At 38.9% G+C, this 16,576-nt stretch overlaps 2 protein-coding genes across 11 annotated transcripts in view; both read left to right on the top strand.

Moving 5' to 3' along the window:
• ALG9 (ALG9 alpha-1,2-mannosyltransferase) overlaps positions 1-4,645 on the top strand; it is a 99,029-nt gene extending 94,384 nt beyond the window's left edge. For both annotated transcript variants that reach the window (XR_013757471.1, XR_013757472.1), the window contains 3 exons: positions 2,679-2,888; positions 4,110-4,200; positions 4,598-4,645. The gene's annotated coding sequence lies outside the window, so the exon portion shown is untranslated. The remainder of the gene's footprint in view (positions 1-2,678; positions 2,889-4,109; positions 4,201-4,597) is intronic.
• Positions 3,151-16,576, top strand: part of PPP2R1B (protein phosphatase 2 scaffold subunit Abeta) — a 38,088-nt gene continuing 24,662 nt past the window's right edge. For all 9 annotated transcript variants that reach the window (XR_013757470.1, XM_079101605.1, XM_079101604.1 and 6 more), the window contains exons 1-11: positions 3,151-3,311; positions 4,110-4,200; positions 4,598-4,698; positions 6,461-6,693; positions 6,974-7,121; positions 9,050-9,205; positions 9,544-9,658; positions 10,069-10,139; positions 10,486-10,620; positions 11,855-12,028; positions 14,775-14,835. Coding sequence is in view for 8 of the 9 variants with exons in the window: in XM_079101605.1 (XP_078957731.1) it covers positions 3,198-3,311; positions 4,110-4,200; positions 4,598-4,698; positions 6,461-6,693; positions 6,974-7,121; positions 9,050-9,205; positions 9,544-9,658; positions 10,069-10,139; positions 10,486-10,620; positions 11,855-12,028; positions 14,775-14,835 (1,399 nt within the window). In the remaining variant the exon portion in view is untranslated. The remainder of the gene's footprint in view (positions 3,312-4,109; positions 4,201-4,597; positions 4,699-6,460; positions 6,694-6,973; positions 7,122-9,049; positions 9,206-9,543; positions 9,659-10,068; positions 10,140-10,485; positions 10,621-11,854; positions 12,029-14,774; positions 14,836-16,576) is intronic.

The raw sequence follows: 16,576 nt of genomic DNA, 5'->3' as shown, positions 1-16,576 counted from the left end.
AAAGGGAGCAGTAGAGAGGAAAGGAAGATGTAGAAATTATTCAATGCCACAGTCCTGAACTGGTAGCATTTGGCTAACTTCCAGGAATCCAGCAAGATGGATTATCTTTTTAATCTGGTAGACTATCCATGGCAAATAGGAACAGAATTGCTTATTGATAAGAAGTTAGAACTATCACTTGCTTTTATTCTGCCAGAGGTGACCTCCAAAGATTCTTTTCAGATTCTACCTCAGCAGATGCTTGTTCATTGACATGGAAATTATTTTTCTAGTGAACTTTTTAAATCAATGTCTTTCAAATGTCAATTCATGTTAGAATTTCTGCAGAGCACTGTAAAACATCTGGCTCCATTCTTAGGGACTCTGATTCAGTTGGTCTAGAGTAGGAGGCCAGCAACCTGCAATCTTTTTTTTTTTTTTGGTTACCCAGGGATTGCCAGGGGTGCTTAACCACTGAGCCACATCCTCAGTCCTTTTTTTGGCTTTGTTTTGTTTTGTTTTGTTGTTTTGAGACAGGGTTTCCCTAAATTGCTCAGGGCCTCAGGACCTCGCTAACTTGCTGAGGCTGGCTTTGAACTCATAATCTTCCTTCCTCAGCCTCCAGAGCAGCTAGGATTACAGGCATGTGCCCCCACTCCCAGCAGGAATCTGCATTTTTAACAGAAATTTTAAGTGATTTAGATGGTAAGCAGACCACACTGTGCCAAAGACTGCCCTGGCCCAGTTTTTTAAATAGCTTCTTTCTGTTGCAGTCTGTTTTGATCACTTTCTTTATTGAGGGATTTATTAGCATCTCCATGTTTATTACCTGAGTTATTCTCACAACATCACAGAAAGTAGAGCAGGAAGCAGAGGTGGTTAACTCCATTTTATTGGGAGTGAGGGGGTGTAAAGTACAATTGAGGCATAAGGAGAGGTGGGTCACCGTGAGTCAGACAGCAGTGGGAATTGAAGTCCAGCACTGACGACTCTCAAACCAGGCAATTTTCTGGCGCCTATTTTCTCAGTTTGTGATTTCATATTTAATCATAGGTATTCTTTAGGTCTCCAGTTCATTGTGCTTGCATAAGCAAATCATATCTGAGTTTTAAACAAAACAGCTTAGCATCCATGTGCCAGTTTTTGTTAGCTTATTAGCTCTTCTAAGCTTGAGCTAATATCAGTGATGATATGTGTGGAACTGACTTAATCTGCTTCTCTCTGAGCTTGCTTCCTTTATCATTTCCGAAGACTTCTTACATAAAGTATAAAGATCAGATTTATCCTTTCCATACCAGTAGGAACCTTCTCTGAGCTCCTAACTGGTAAAGTACTAAATGAAAAACGTCTTATCCCTGTCTCTCAAACTTGAGTAGTACATGGGTCATTTTTAAAGGAAAAACAAAAACAAAACAAAAAAACCCTGAAAACTCCCAGTCAACTTAAATTATCCTTATTATAATGTTACTTAAATTTACAAATATAAAGTAGGACTATAATGTTCTTTTATACTTTACTTGTAATTCTCAAACAATTACAAAACCAAAAGACTTACAAATAAAATACAATTAAAACCACAAAATAATACTATTCAAGTTATTAATATTGTGTTAATTTAACATGACAAAGGGTGACTTTTGCTAAAACTAAAGAAACCATTTCTTATATTGTGACTATGATATTGCCTGCTAAAGTTCATCTTTTTTTGAATCTACCAAGTGACCTATGATATCTTAATTCCCTCACCTCTTTTAGGACTATTGAGACTGCACAGTCCCATGATGTCACTTGGCTTTTATTATGTGCTTGAAAGCATCTTTTTCATTTTAAATCCATCTCTCTTCTTTTCTTATTATCTCAGAACAATCAAAACAGCACTGAAGTATACATGTAGGTTCTGAACTTATGTGGCAATACTTATAGTCATCATAACAATCTGAACATGCTTATGCAAATCTAAAAAAAAAAATATAAAAACTAAAATTAAAAGGCTGGAGAATACATCCACCCAGAACTAATTTGAGAAAAACTGTTTAGGTCTCTTGATTCCCAGACTTTCACTACTACTAAAGGCTGTCACATGGAGATGTGTGGAGCATAGTGAAGAGAAGAATGTGGTTTTTGTTGACTTCCCAGAGCTCCATGCTTTAAAAAGGCCTCCTAAATTTTATTTATTAATAATTTCAGTTTTGTTAGATGTACATATCATTTCAGAGCTTATCATAACATGCAGTCATCACTCTAAGTTGCTTAAATACCAGTCCAAAACAAACACAGACAGGATATTTTAGTTATTTTGTGCTGACCTAAAAGGCTAAATGAAGACTTTCCACAGTTTTGTAAGAAAGAAATCCCAGATCCCCGTTTCCTCCCACTGCTGCCTTTGAGGACTCTTGGAGGTCTGGGGAGGACAATTTAGGCTTTCTTGTACCGGCAAAGACTCTACCCCACCCAATTTGGAAGGATTAAAGCTTGTCCTAGTTTTGCTTGATTGTTGTACTTCTTGCATGCTAAAGAGCTAAAAAATGGGAGGAAGAAAATACAACATAAGGCACCATTCCAGTACCAAACTGAAAAGAAACACAAAAACAAGAGAGCAGCATGTTTTCAACAGCTTGCGTGGAAAAAATATTGACTGGGGAGTTTGGACAGCACTGTTCATTTTCTCTCACCGCCCGCGTTATTTTTCTTTCAGAGAGGAGCCAGCTACGATTCTGGAGAACAGGCCAAAGGAAGAGGTGGAGGGGTTCTGTGAAGGCTTGAGACCAAGAGGAGAAATTAGGGTTGGAGACCCGATGGCTCAGAGCCAGGATTAAACCAGAGGAGGCGCTAAAGCCTTTTTCCTCCTGGCCTCGAGTGTCGTCGTTGGCCAGCCTGAGTCCTGAGCGGGCACAACACGGATCACTCAGGTAAGGTTCCTGGCTCCTTCAGACCACACAGCAGCCAGGATGAATCCCTACCCCTGTTTCTTTCGGCTGGGTAAAGGTCCCAGGGTTTCCATTCGTTTTCTTAGTCCACCCTTTTGGAGTTCAGACCTACAACTCCCGCAATGGGGGTCGGGCGGGAGACTCTCTGAGCGAACAGACTCACTTCTCCCACCCCTGCGGAGATCATGCACCCACCTCAGCCCAGCCGTCCAGAGCGCGGGGCGGGGCCTGGGCGCGGGGCGGGGCCTGGGCGCGGGGCGGGCGGCGGCGACCGGCCGGAGGAGAAAGAACATGGCGGGCGCAGCGGGGCCCGGGACCGGCCTGGGGGCAGCGGGCGGAGATGGAGATGATTCGCTATACCCGATCGCGGTTTTAATCGACGAGCTCCGCAATGAGGATGTGCAGGTACTGAACTGGGGCCGGGGAGTCGAGGCGGGCCCAGCGGGATGTGTGGTAGGAAAATGGGGAAGACTGGCGCCGCGATGGGGGAGGCCCATGGGTTGAAATACCGGACTCGGAGCAGAAACTTGAGGGGGAGGCACGGAAGGACTCTCGAAGGTCTGTGGTGGCCTACCCGGACCGTCCGGTGGACCTCTCCAGCACCCATTCCCTGGATCTGTGAGGCGTTGGCTTGGCGCCCGACGGTCCCTGGCGACCGTCGGACAACCGGCTTCCCGCCTCTGTGCAGCTTCGGGGCGGTGTGGTGGCTACGGCGCGTCCAGCGCTGGGCCAGTGCGGCTGTCCTTGTGGGTAAGCCAGCAGTAGGGGAGCGGGGTTGCCCCGTGAGGGGCTGGAGCGGCCTCCGGGTCGCAGGATGCCAAGGGGCCCTTTGAAGTGCAGCCCAGCGCAGTCCTCGGCTCTTGGAAACTGGCCGGGCTTGTTGGGTGGAAAGGAGGTAGGGATGGCTGATTAACCTGTATGAGTCGGTGTATCAGCCGCGATGGAATTTTTCTTTGAAAAGGCAGGGGTGTATTCAACTGTTTGATCTGCTTCACTACTGCCAGAGTTTGTTCATTTTAACATTATCTTACTTCCTGGGTATTGTCTTTCAGTCATTTCTCTTCCGGGCTCTTCAGTGTTTCTCCTAGGAAATCTTATTTTTATACCCGCATGCACTTATTTCACCTGTTTGCCCCTTTTGGTTTTTGGTCTGAATTGCAGCCATTTCTTAGTTTGTTATTCTTTCCATTTTCGTTTTTAAAGCTCCGTCTCAACAGTATTAAGAAATTATCAACAATTGCTCTAGCACTTGGAGTAGAAAGGACCCGAACTGAACTGCTGCCATTCCTTACAGGTATGCATCTTTGTTTAAAGAAAGACGTGGACATTCTATTTTCCAGTGACTTTCAAAACTTTGTTTTTTAGAGTTTATTATCCAGCGTATCATTAAGTACAAAATTGGTGCATGGTGCTTTCCGTGCAAAAGAAACAAAACATATTGTAATGTTATGGCTAGTTATATTCAAACATTAATCATTTAGCTAATGGGAAAGTAATTGATATGGAGTATGACTTTCTAATTTTGTAAAACAGATTCAGGAAAACTGTTGATAAGGAAGGAAGAAAATGCTGTTAGGATTATGACTAGACTATCTTATTATTTACATGTTGAGTCTTTCTATTTTTATGTGTCCAGCTCAGGGCCATCTGTCTATCCTTATTGATGAGTGTCTGGTGGTTGTCATTTCCAGATACAATTTATGATGAAGATGAGGTACTCTTAGCTCTTGCTGAGCAGCTGGGAAATTTTACTGGCCTAGTGGGAGGTCCTGACTTTGCCCACTGTCTGCTGGTGAGTATTTATCTCCTATTGGTCCTCCTTCTAGAACTTTTGTGGTATAAGTGACACCTTGTTTGGTGATAGACACATCAGCATTTTTTATGCAGATCTTTTTTATGGGCAGATAGTCATAATGTTGGCCATTGAGAGAGTAAATAATGTAGGCACTTTGATCTCAAACTTTTTTTATTTTTTCTGACAATATAAGAACTTCTTCACCTTTCCGCTTCTGTAAACTTACTAGTTTGGAAGAGGGGAAGAAAAAGACTTGATTGTTTTTATCCCCACCTCCCCGTATTGGAAGCCTTTTCATCTAGGAACACTTTGTCTTTAATTGTTCATGTAACTTTTGCTTTTGACTTATGAATTTTTTAAGTTCAATTTAGTTAACATTTAATTGAGAGCCTAGTTGTGTTAGGCACATTGTAAGTTACAGTGTAAAACCAGTATGAATGGAATGAGGACTTTGTCATTATGTATAAACAAATTATTACTATACAGTCTTAAATTAAAAAATATAAACACATGCAAAGTACCCGAGTAATAGCAAAAGGGGATTAATTTGGGGTGATCAGGGAAGACTTCTTGGAAAATGATGTCTATGTTAGATTTATTTTTTGGGAGGTACTTAGGAATTGAACTCAGGGACATTCAAACACTGAGGCATGTCTCCAGCCCTACTTTTTTGTATTTTATTTAGAGACAGGGTCTCATTGGGTTGCTTAGCACCTTGCTTTTACTGAGGCTGGCTTTGAACTTGTGATCCTCTAGCCTTATCATGGTAGTGATAGAGATTTAACTAGTGGTACTGCATATGAGGAAGTCATATAGACAGATAGATCATGAAAGACCCTAGCAAGTAAAATATCTTTTCAGTTGACTTCTGATATACCTCTAGGGAAGCTAAGTACTGTCTACTTCTGGGTATCAAACAATTTTTGAAATACATTACTAGGTAGACAGAGTCATTATCCTTCTATTCACTCTGTGATTAGCTCTCTGTGTAGAGTTTTGTGCTTATAACATACGTAGCTTGTGTATCCTGAATTTACTTGGACCATATGTAAACCCAGAAAGGCAGAGGTTCAGAGATTCTCTTTTACTTTTAACTGGGTTATGTCATATTCAATTAGTAACTCTAGTCCCTTTGCTGTCTTCTGTAAAGCAGCAAGCAAGTCCTACCAGCTCTACTCTTCACTTGATTGTTCTGTGAGAAGCTCTTGCCCTTTGTTCATGGAAAGATTCTGAATGTTTTCTGAAAAAAAGTATATGAGCCTTTATAGGTTAAATGGATTGATGGTGTGAGCTTGTGGACAGGGTTGCTTGCACCTCCAGGAATGGTAGAATAGTGCTCAAAAGACCATGGACTCAGTGACCTGACATGATGTCATCATGTAATCTTGGTGCCCAAATGTTGGTCAAGGAAATATACACAAACTTGTCTGAATTTGTCTACATATCATTTAAATTTAGTGATTCGACTCCAAATATTATTAATATTGTGTCAACTCTCTTCCACTGTGTCATTTGTAGACACCATCTGGGAATTGCCATCTGGGACATGGGATCTTGGCTTTCCTACAAAAGTCGTGTCTTCAGGTTGGCCATACCATATGTTATCACTGTGTGAATTGAAAGTAACCATTTGGTATGATGTAGCTAATATTCTGGTTACGTGTACCACTTCCCTTTAGTCACACTAAAGGTGACAATTTGTATTTAACCTGATTCACTTAAGTTTTCTTCTGTGGTTTTCCTTTTTTGATCTATGTAGCCTCCTTTGGAAAGTCTGGCGACTGTGGAAGAGACTGTTGTTCGAGACAAGGCTGTGGAGTCCCTGAGGCAGATCTCCCAGGAACATACTCCTGTTGCTCTGGAAGCTCATTTTGTACCTCTGGTGAAACGCCTAGCAAGTGGTGATTGGTTCACTTCTCGCACATCTGCTTGTGGTTTGTTCAGCGTTTGCTATCCCAGGGCTTCCAATGCTGTCAAGGCGGAAATTAGACAGTAAGATATAGCATTTTTTAAAAATTTGGGGCTATTGGGGACACATAGCTGACAGTTTACACAGTACCCTGTTACAAGTGAGTTGCCAATACCAGGATAGTAGAAATGATGACTTTTTTTTTCATCATGTTGAATATACCAGTGTTTTCATTTTGTTACTTCTGTGAGTAGGAACCTAATCACTGATATTTGTAAAAGAAAACCTTTAAAATGTCTACCTTGGGACATGTTTAATTGATAGTATATGGTTAGAAAATACCTTCATTATTTTATGCTGCAGGCACTTCCGTTCCTTGTGCTCAGATGACACACCAATGGTTCGACGAGCTGCTGCTTCCAAATTGGGTGAATTTGCGAAAGTTTTGGAACTAGACAGTGTGAAAACTGAAATTGTTCCATTGTTCACTAATTTAGCTTCAGATGAACAGGTAAAATTAACTCTTTAATATTTAAGGGACACAGATACGTTCCTCTCCTCTAACATTTTAAACATTTATTGGAGAAGTTTTGGTTCTTATGTTAGGATTCTTTTTTGCAAAGTTAATACTTAATTCTGACCTTAATCCTAGCTTATCTCAGTGTTCTTATATTTCTTTCTTAACCAAACCATGATTTTCTTTCTTGTATTGGTAACTGTTAAAAGAAGGAGGAGCTGGTTGCAATGGTGCCTGCCTGCCTGTAATCCCAGCGGCTTTGGAGGCTGAGGCAGGAGGATTGAAAGTTCAAAGCCAGCCTTGGCAAAAGCGATGCATTAAGCAACTCAGTGAGAACCCTGTCTCTAAATAAAATAGAAACTAAGGCTGGGGATATGGCTCAGTGGTCGAGTGCCCCTGAGTTCAATCCCTGGTACTCCCCACTCCCCTGAAGGAGGAGTCAAAGAGGAAATGGGAGCCAAAATTAGAAAGGAAGACCAAAGCTGCATCAAGTGATAATATATCTTTGGAAATTGCAGGCTGTATTGTGAGATGGGGGAATAATGTTTCCTGGAAGTTTGACTTTCAGATAAATAAGCATAGAATGTGTTATTTGATCTTTCACTGGAATATGGTATTGTTTTGCCCAATAGCAATTTAAAATCCAAGGATCTAGATTTCTTTGGAGTAGAATTAGTAATAAAACAGCCAACACCTAAATAAAGTACTTAATACAGTCACTGTCCTCTTTGACAAACACTTAAGGTTGTTTAAACACTGAGCCACATCCCCAGCCCTTTTTTGTATTTTACATAGAGACAGGATCTCACTGAGTTGCTTAGGGCCTTGCTAAGTTGCTGAGGCTGGCTTTGAATTCATGATCCTTCTGCCTCAGCTTCCCGAGCCACTGAGATTATAGGCATGTGCCCCTGTGCCCTGTTTGAGTTTTTTTTTTAATTTTTAAAATTTTTTTAGATGTTGATAGACCTTTATTTTTTATTCATTTATTTACATGTGGTGCTGAGAATCAAACCCAGTGCCGTACATGTGCTAAGCAGGCACTCTGCCATTGAGCCACAACTCCAGCCCCCCAGCTTGAGTTTTAATTATATATTTCCACTTGGTCAAAGAACAGATGTGTCACATTTGCAGTTGGCATTTTACATCTGGAAAGCTGAGTTCATTAATCCCATACATTTCTAATATTTTCTGCTGAATTTCTAGACATGGTTACTTCCAAGTTGAGTCTGGCACATGCCTGAAATCCCAGAGACTTGGGAGGCTGAGGCTGGAGGATCGTGAATTCAAAGGCAGCCTCAGCAACTTAGCAAGGCCCTAAGCAACATAGTGAGACCATCTCAAAATAAAACATAGAAAGGGCTAGGGATATGACTCAGTGGTTAAGCGCCCCTGGGTTCAATCCCTGGTACAAAAAAAAAAAAAATTAAAATCCATTTTTTTGTACTAACTTCATTTGTTTTATATATTTCTTTCCAAATCACAATCTCATGCCCAAGTTCCTCTTAGTGCCACTTCAAAGTGAGTAGTTTGAAAGCTGAACTTCCTAAGTGATTTGTTATGTTATGCAAGTATAATTTTAATTTTTAGATATCTTTAAAATGTTCTTTTTTTCCCACTTAATATTTACATTTTATCTTCCTTAATAAAACTACTCCAGCAAAGGTAATTTGCTTTTCACTTTACAACGTCATTTCTGTCTATGACTTTCATATGTTTTATTTATTTAGTTGTTTCTTTTTCTTTTTTTTTTTTGCAGTGCTGGGGATTGAACCCAGGGCTTTGTGCTTGCAAGGCAAGCACTCTACCAACTGAGCTATATCCCCAGCCCTTTATTTTTCTTTTTTATACCCACAGTAGCACTGCTTCATACCATACAGTGCTCCATGGCTCATTATACTAACAGAAAATTTGTGTTCCTTTAGGATTCAGTGCGCCTCCTAGCTGTGGAAGCTTGTGTTAGTATTGCCCAGTTATTGTCTCAGGATGACCTTGAGGCCTTGGTAATGCCTACACTTCGACAAGCAGCAGAAGATAAATCCTGGCGAGTGCGCTATATGGTAGCTGACAAATTTTCAGAGGTAAAATGACTACACTGGCATTTTTTTAAAAGTATTTTTTTAGTTGTAGATGGACACAGTATCTTTATTTTTATGGGGTGCTGAGGATCGAACGCAGTGCCTCAAACGTGGAAGGCAAGCACTCTACCACTGAGCTATAGCCCCAGCCCTACACTGGCATTTTTAAGTATTAAAAAAAAAAAAAGAAATAACTCACAGATTTGCTGTTATACAAAAAGATTATGAATTAATTATTTTGAACGAATAGTATGGCAAAAGTATATATTTGAAGATTGCAGTATTTTATTCTTTTTCATTATTTTGTTAGTATATTAAAACTAGTAATAATTCTTTTATAGCTCCAGAAAGCGGTGGGTCCCAAAATCACCTTAAATGACCTCATCCCCGCCTTTCAGAACCTACTTAAAGACTGTGAAGCTGAAGTCCGAGCAGCTGCTGCCCACAAAGTAAAAGGTTAAGGAATTCAGTTTGTGTTGCAATGGGTCATGCATTATTCATTTTAGTGCCTTTTTTTTTTAATACTTGTGTGTATATTTTTATTTTAGAATATGGTTTTAAATAGAGATGATTCAATGTGTGAAAATGTCATATTGTCATATAAAGTCGCTCCTTTATATTTTAAGCCAAATAATCATTTTATCTTGTTTCTATTAAAAATGCACTTACAGATTAGGTTGTGTGTGATATATAATGGCATAAAGATGATAGATGACTGCATTTAAAATAAGACTCATTTTCCCTCTTAGAGAGTATTTGTTATGATTCGACCGAACTTACAACTATTGATAAACCTAGTTAAATTTTTTCATTTGATTATATAAAAGGTTCTATGAAATCATTATTTTTTTCTGTTTGTCTTTTAGAACTTTGTGAGAACTTGCCCATTGAAGGTAGAGAGACCATAATTATGAATCAAATTCTACCCTATATAAAGGTACATATAATGGTGGTTTATTTTATTTCACTCTGCCCTATATGATAAATTAAACCTAACTTCAATTTTGTTTTTCTTTTACCTTAAAACTCTTGGAGTTTAAAAGGTGGATAAGGGGTGAAGGATGAATGGGCAGATATGTTAATTTGTGATGTTATTTATTACTTGTCTTTACCAATTATAATTTTAAAATGCTCTTTGGTACTTACTTAGGTCTATTGCCTAAAGATGGTCTGAGAAAATGGCAACTAATATATATTGAAATAATGTTGTCTTTAAAAGTCTTGGGAGATTGAATGAAGATTCTGTTATCTTGCAAAAAAGACTTAATTTTGATTTATTTTAGGAATTAGTATCTGATACCAATCAACATGTCAAATCAGCTCTCGCTTCTGTAATTATGGGATTGTCTACCATTTTGGGCAAAGAAAATACCATTGAACATCTTCTACCTCTTTTTTTAGCTCAGTTAAAGGATGAGGTGAGTCTGGCTATAAATTTTCTTTCTTCTCATAGTCTTTGATAGAATGTGATTTTGCTGTTAGGTTTCATGCAAATAGGGACCAGAGGCTGGGGATATAGCTCAGTTGGTAGAGTGCTTGCCTTGCAAGCACAAGGCCCTGGGTTCAATCCCCAGCACCACAAAAAAAAAAAAAAAAAAAAAAAAAAAAAAGGACCAAACTATGGAAAGTCTTTATAAAAAAATTTTTTTTTGTAGTACTAGAGATTGAACCCAGGGGCACTTTACCATTGAGACAGCTCAGGTTCTTTTTATTTTTTATTTTGAGACAGTCTCGCCTAGGCTGGTTTTGAACTTGGCAGTCCTCCTGTCTCCATCTCCTGAGTAGCTGGGAATATAGGTGTGTCTTATGAAACCTAGCTACATATCTTATTTTAAAGCTGTTTGGATCTGAGATTACAGATTATTCAGGAAGTGGGCACAAGGATCTATTAAAAAGGCAAACCAGGGCTATATAGCTCAGTGGTAGAGCAAAGTGCTGGGTTCAATCCTCAGCACCACATAAAAAAATAAAGATACTGTGTCCATCTGCAACTAAAAAATATTTAAAAAAAAAAAACCCAGAATCGCCTGTCAGTCATCTCTGCTTGATTTTTGCTTTGTATTCACTGGTTCCTTATCTTTAATCTAATATATTTTTGATTTAATTTTATACTATCCAAAATTATAAAGATAGCTTACATTTATTGAGTAATGTATATGTGCCAGGTATGATCCTGTATTATTACATATAATCCTCACAGTATTATGAGGTTATTATAATCATTATTATTCCCATTTTATAGATGAGGAAAATGAGGGCCAGAGAGCTTAAAATAACTTGCCTCAGGTTTTTCAGCAGTGGCAGATTTGAATACATTTAATTTAATTTGTGTTATTTATCATCTCATGGATTTTTCATAGAAAGTTCTGGTTCAGATCAGTTATATTTATGTGTCTTGAATTGTGTACTGAGTATTCATTATTTCCTTTAAGACTCCTTGCCGTGGTGTTGGGGATGAAGCCAAGGGCCATATGCATGCTAGGCATGTGCTTTACCACTGAGCTACACCCCTATCCTCAAACATTTTTTTTCATCTGAGTTATTACTTTATAATTTTAAAATTTGCTTTAGTAGTTTTTACATTATGACAGTAGAACATTAGGCCGAAGACTTAATTTTTACATGTGGTTTTGGGGACTTATATATTTATAGTGTCCTGAAGTTCGTTTGAATATCATCTCCAATTTGGATTGTGTAAATGAAGTGATTGGAATCCGTCAGCTCTCTCAATCTCTCCTTCCTGCCATAGTGGAACTGGCTGAAGATGCCAAGTGGCGGGTCCGGTTGGCCATCATTGAGTATATGCCACTGCTGGCAGGCCAGCTGGTGAGTACATGTACTCCATGAACCAGAGGGTAGCATTAAATAAGGGAGATTAGCCATGGCAAGTAGAAGGCCCTAATGGCCTATCTGATTCTGTTCATTTAGATGCATGAAAGTATAATCTTGTCCTGTTGCTTATAGAATTTTTTTTTTATTAGTACATTAGCTTCCAATAAAAAAGGTATTATAGAAACATATTTCACCTTGCTGCTACCTAAAAACAAAACCATAGAAGGATATAATAAATTTCTTGGTGTACATAACAAATTCTATAATATTTAATACCTGTGTGACCTAAGGACTAATGAACAGAAAAGGGAAGTGTGATTTCAAGATAAATCAGCTTAGCTTTTTGTTCCCTTTTTGTTTAGTCAAGGCAGCTTCCCTCTATGTCTATATCCCAAGAAAAATGCCCCTGGGAACCACTTTTCCATTATTTTGATGAAAGGGAGTTGAGGAGTCACCACACAGAAAAGTTTGTAATGCTGTTGGGTGTGTTGGCAGATGCCTGTAATCCCAGCGGCTCAGGAGGCTGAGGCAGGATGATTGCGAGTTCAAAGCCAGCCTCAGCAAAAGTGAGGCACTAAGCAACTCAATGAAACTTTGTCTCTAAGTAAAATACAAACTAGGGCTGGGGATGTGGCTCAGTGGTTGAGGGCCCCTGAGTTCAATCCCCGGTACCATCCCCACCACCAAATTTTTTTTTTTGTACTGTGGCTTGAACCCAGGGGTGCTTTAGCACTGAGCTACATCCCCAGTCCTTTGTATTTTTATGTTGAGAGAGGGTCCTGCTAAGTTGCTTAGGGTCTCCCTAAAATTGCTGAAGCTGACCTCAGACTTGCATTCCTCTTGCCTTAGCCTCCTGAGTTGCTGGGATTACAGATGTGTGCCACCATGCCCAGCAGATGTCAACATATCTGATAGGGTCAAAGATATTTTGTCACCCTTTTCTGCTGTTACTTCCAAATACCAAGGGGCATTTTCAGGTCTTTGCTGGTGACTGTCATGGATCATTCTCCAGAGTGGAAAGCAGCTAATGGGTTTGCCGAAAACTGGAACATCTGTCTAGAAGAGAGTGTGAATTTTAGTGTCATTTCTTTTTTGTTTTTTTTGGGGGGACGGGGGTTGGGTACCAGGGATTGAACTCAGGGGCACTCAACCACTGAGCCACATCCCTAACCCTGTTTTGTATTTTATTTAGGGATAGGGTCTCACTGTTGCTGAGGCTGGCTTTGAACTCTCAATCCTCCTGACTTAGCCTCCTGAGCCACTGGGATTACAGGCGTGGGCCACCATGCCCACAGTGCAGTTTCTTTCTTTCTTTTCTTTTTTTTTTTTTTTTTTGTGGTGCTGGGGATCGAACCCAGGGCCTCGTGCTTGCAAAGCAAGCACTCTACCGACTGAGCTATCTCCCCAGCCCAAGTTTCTTTAAACCTCTGCTTCCCCTAGACTTGCAGTCTCTAAGGGCTACCAACTACATAAATCAGTATAGAAGCAAGGCAAGGTGCCTCTCTGGCAGGGTGACATACTTCAGTCATGGATGTTTCTTAGAATTTCAATTTCTTGCTAGTATGTATGTTGTCCTTAATTTTTCTTTAGGTATAAAGATTTTTTAAAATCATTTAGTCAATTCATAAAATTCTCTCAAGACTGTATACATGGTCTGGCTTGTAGATCATGGTGAGTAAATATAAAGTACAAATACCAAGAAATGAAAGTTAATTAAATTAAGACTGAAGGAAAATCCTCAACCTGAAATGAAAAGTCTTTGAGGGCTTTCATGGTAATCTTGGTGTCTGCCAAGACTTTTCAATTTTTTTTTTTTTTTTTTTTGCTGTGCTGGGGATTGAATTCAGGGCCTTGTGCTTGTAAGGCGAGCACTCTAACAACTGAGCTATATCCCCAGCCCCTCCTTCAAAATTCAACCACTGTTTTCAGAGCACAGAACCTTTATATTACATCTCTTTATTTAAAATACATCATCACTAGTCAAAAATTTCATTCCTAGAATTCCATTTAGGAATTTCAAAGACCCAAAAGACTAAACCAAAAGATTAAACATGTAGACCCCAGGAGGTAATCATCAGGAAAGTACATATTATAGTGCTTACCTGTGTGGTATGAAACCAGGATAAGAGGTCTGTGTAAATGAGTTCCTACAGCTTGTCCCCAACCTGTACTGAGGTGGCCCTATTGATAGGAGCAGCAGGGATAGGAGAGACAGGATGGTTCTACATGTGACTTCACATTGGAGCTTCTTGCCTTGTACTCTTGTATCTGCTTTATTCTCCAATATTTTCTCTCCCATGATCCCAGAAATAGTCTCTAAATTAATTGGGGATATCCAATCCATAAGAATTGGTTGTATTAACCAAAAAGGGAAGACAACTAAGAATTATTATTGACAGTTTCCTGGGTAGTTCATTTTACAAATGAATTTTGTTTCGTAGACCATCTACATTGCATTCTTCCTACTTTTCTCTAGTATGGTGTCTGGCCTATGACTGCTCTCTTCTTTCCTACTTAGCATGCCTGTGCCATCTCACTTATGCTTTTCTTTGTTTATAATTTTTATCCAATAATATAGATTTACAGTTAGTAAATTCCATGATTTTCCTTTTCTGGTTGTTTCATGAATTCAGCTTATTGGAAGTTTTTTTACTTCAGGTAATCTTTCTGTAATGCAATAGAGCATCTTAATTTCTAAACTCTGGAGATGTGTGTTAATGGAATCTTTTGTATCCATTAGGGTGTGGAATTTTTTGATGAGAAGCTGAATTCTTTATGTATGGCCTGGCTTGTGGATCATGGTGAGTAGACAAATTAAAAACATTATTATGGAAATTCCAGGATTTTGCATATATCCCATTGATGTTCATATACTTCATTTTAGAAAGGAATCCTGATCTGACCAAGAATTTTGACTTAACAATATAGTGGTGAAGAAAATCTTTGATTAAATTCCTTTTAGCTTTCTCTGAATATAAATGTGACATTTCTACTTTATTCATTTTTTTTTTCTATTTTAACTTTATTTTTTTCCATTAAACAATTTCTCTGCTTTTTTTTTTTTTTGTATCAGGGATTAAACCCGCACTTAACCACTGAGCCACATCACCATCCCATTTTCTATTTTGAGACAGGGTCTCACTGGGTTGCTTACAGCCTTGCAAATTAAGTTCCTAAGGCTGGCCTTGAACTTGTAATTCTCTTGCCTCAGCCTCCCAAGCCACTGGGATTACAGGTGCCACCATGCCTGGCTCTTTACGGTATTTCTTACTTATCTGATTGTGTCATCTTCAGACTCTTTGTATATAATTATTCCTTTCTTATCCTAGTATCTTCTACTTGCCGTGCTGCCATTCAGCCACTGTAGGTTGGATAGGGATTCAAATCAGATGAAAGACCTGGGTGAGAAGAAATGACTACTTGATTTTTCTGAATTAACATATAGAGAAGGAGGTATATGATAGGACACTATAGTATAGAATTCTTAGGATTGGGAGACATTACCTATTCCCAGGGACAGAGAAAGCTTAGATTTCTGGTTTTGGTGAAAGAAAGGTTTCCTATTTCCTCTCTGACTGATACTGCTATGATGTTAAGAGAGGGTGAGCAGGGCAGATCAGACACAACAGAGGAATGAGTAGTTGACTTTTTGGTGAGATCTCAAGTAGTTGTATATGTATATATTCTCTTGTCTGCTGGGTAGCAGTGGATAGCAGATAAAATCTCTGTGCCACCTAGGTTCCAGATCCAGATTTGGCCACTTTGTTGTGACCTTAAAACCTGTTTCAGTATATGCTGTTGAGTGCTTATGTGACATTGTACTGTGACCTTTGGTTCCATGTTTTGTTGGAGATTATAAGCATTCTGTATCAGTTATGCAGTATTCTATATATTGAGTGAATCTGTTCATCTGTGGGTGCTTGTGTATTTGGAAGGAATGACGATACCATAGGTAGCTGGTTTTGTTAAGAGCATATTTGTATCTTATGGCTAAAAGTATGAAAAGGAAGTAAGTTAAAAATATGTGACAATCTGTATGGGCATATATATATATATGTATATATATGTACACATACATACATATATATGTATATGTATATATAGTATATTAGGAATACTTTTTTCTTCTAAAGTTATCTTTTTATGGCTTGTTTTCTTTTAAGATAAAACTTAAATTTTGCAAATTATAGGAAAGAAATTCCTGTTTTTTTAAAGTATTTATATTATTTCTGATAAATATTTTTTTTATTGGTGGGAATGGTATGCTCCAGAAGATCATTCTATACTTTCTTTGAAAGCTGGAATTCTGGATTAATAGTTTTTTAAAGTTCTAATATTCCACAAGGAATTTTTGTGTGTGTGTGTGTGTGTACTGGGTATTGAACCCAGAGGCACTTAACTACTGAGCCACATCCTAAGCCCACTTTTACATTTATTTAGAGACAGGGTCTCTCAAAGTTGCTTAGGGATCTTGCTAAGTTGCTGAGGCTGACTTTGAACTTGTGATCCTCTGCCTCAGGCTCCTGAGCCACTAGGATTATA

The sequence above is a fragment of the Sciurus vulgaris genome (genome assembly GCF_902686455.1).
Source record: "Sciurus vulgaris genome assembly, chromosome: 11".
Lineage (NCBI taxonomy): Eukaryota > Metazoa > Chordata > Mammalia > Rodentia > Sciuridae > Sciurus > Sciurus vulgaris.
The sequence above is the reverse complement of the archived record's forward strand: the minus strand, read 5'-3'. Positions and strand labels throughout refer to the sequence as shown.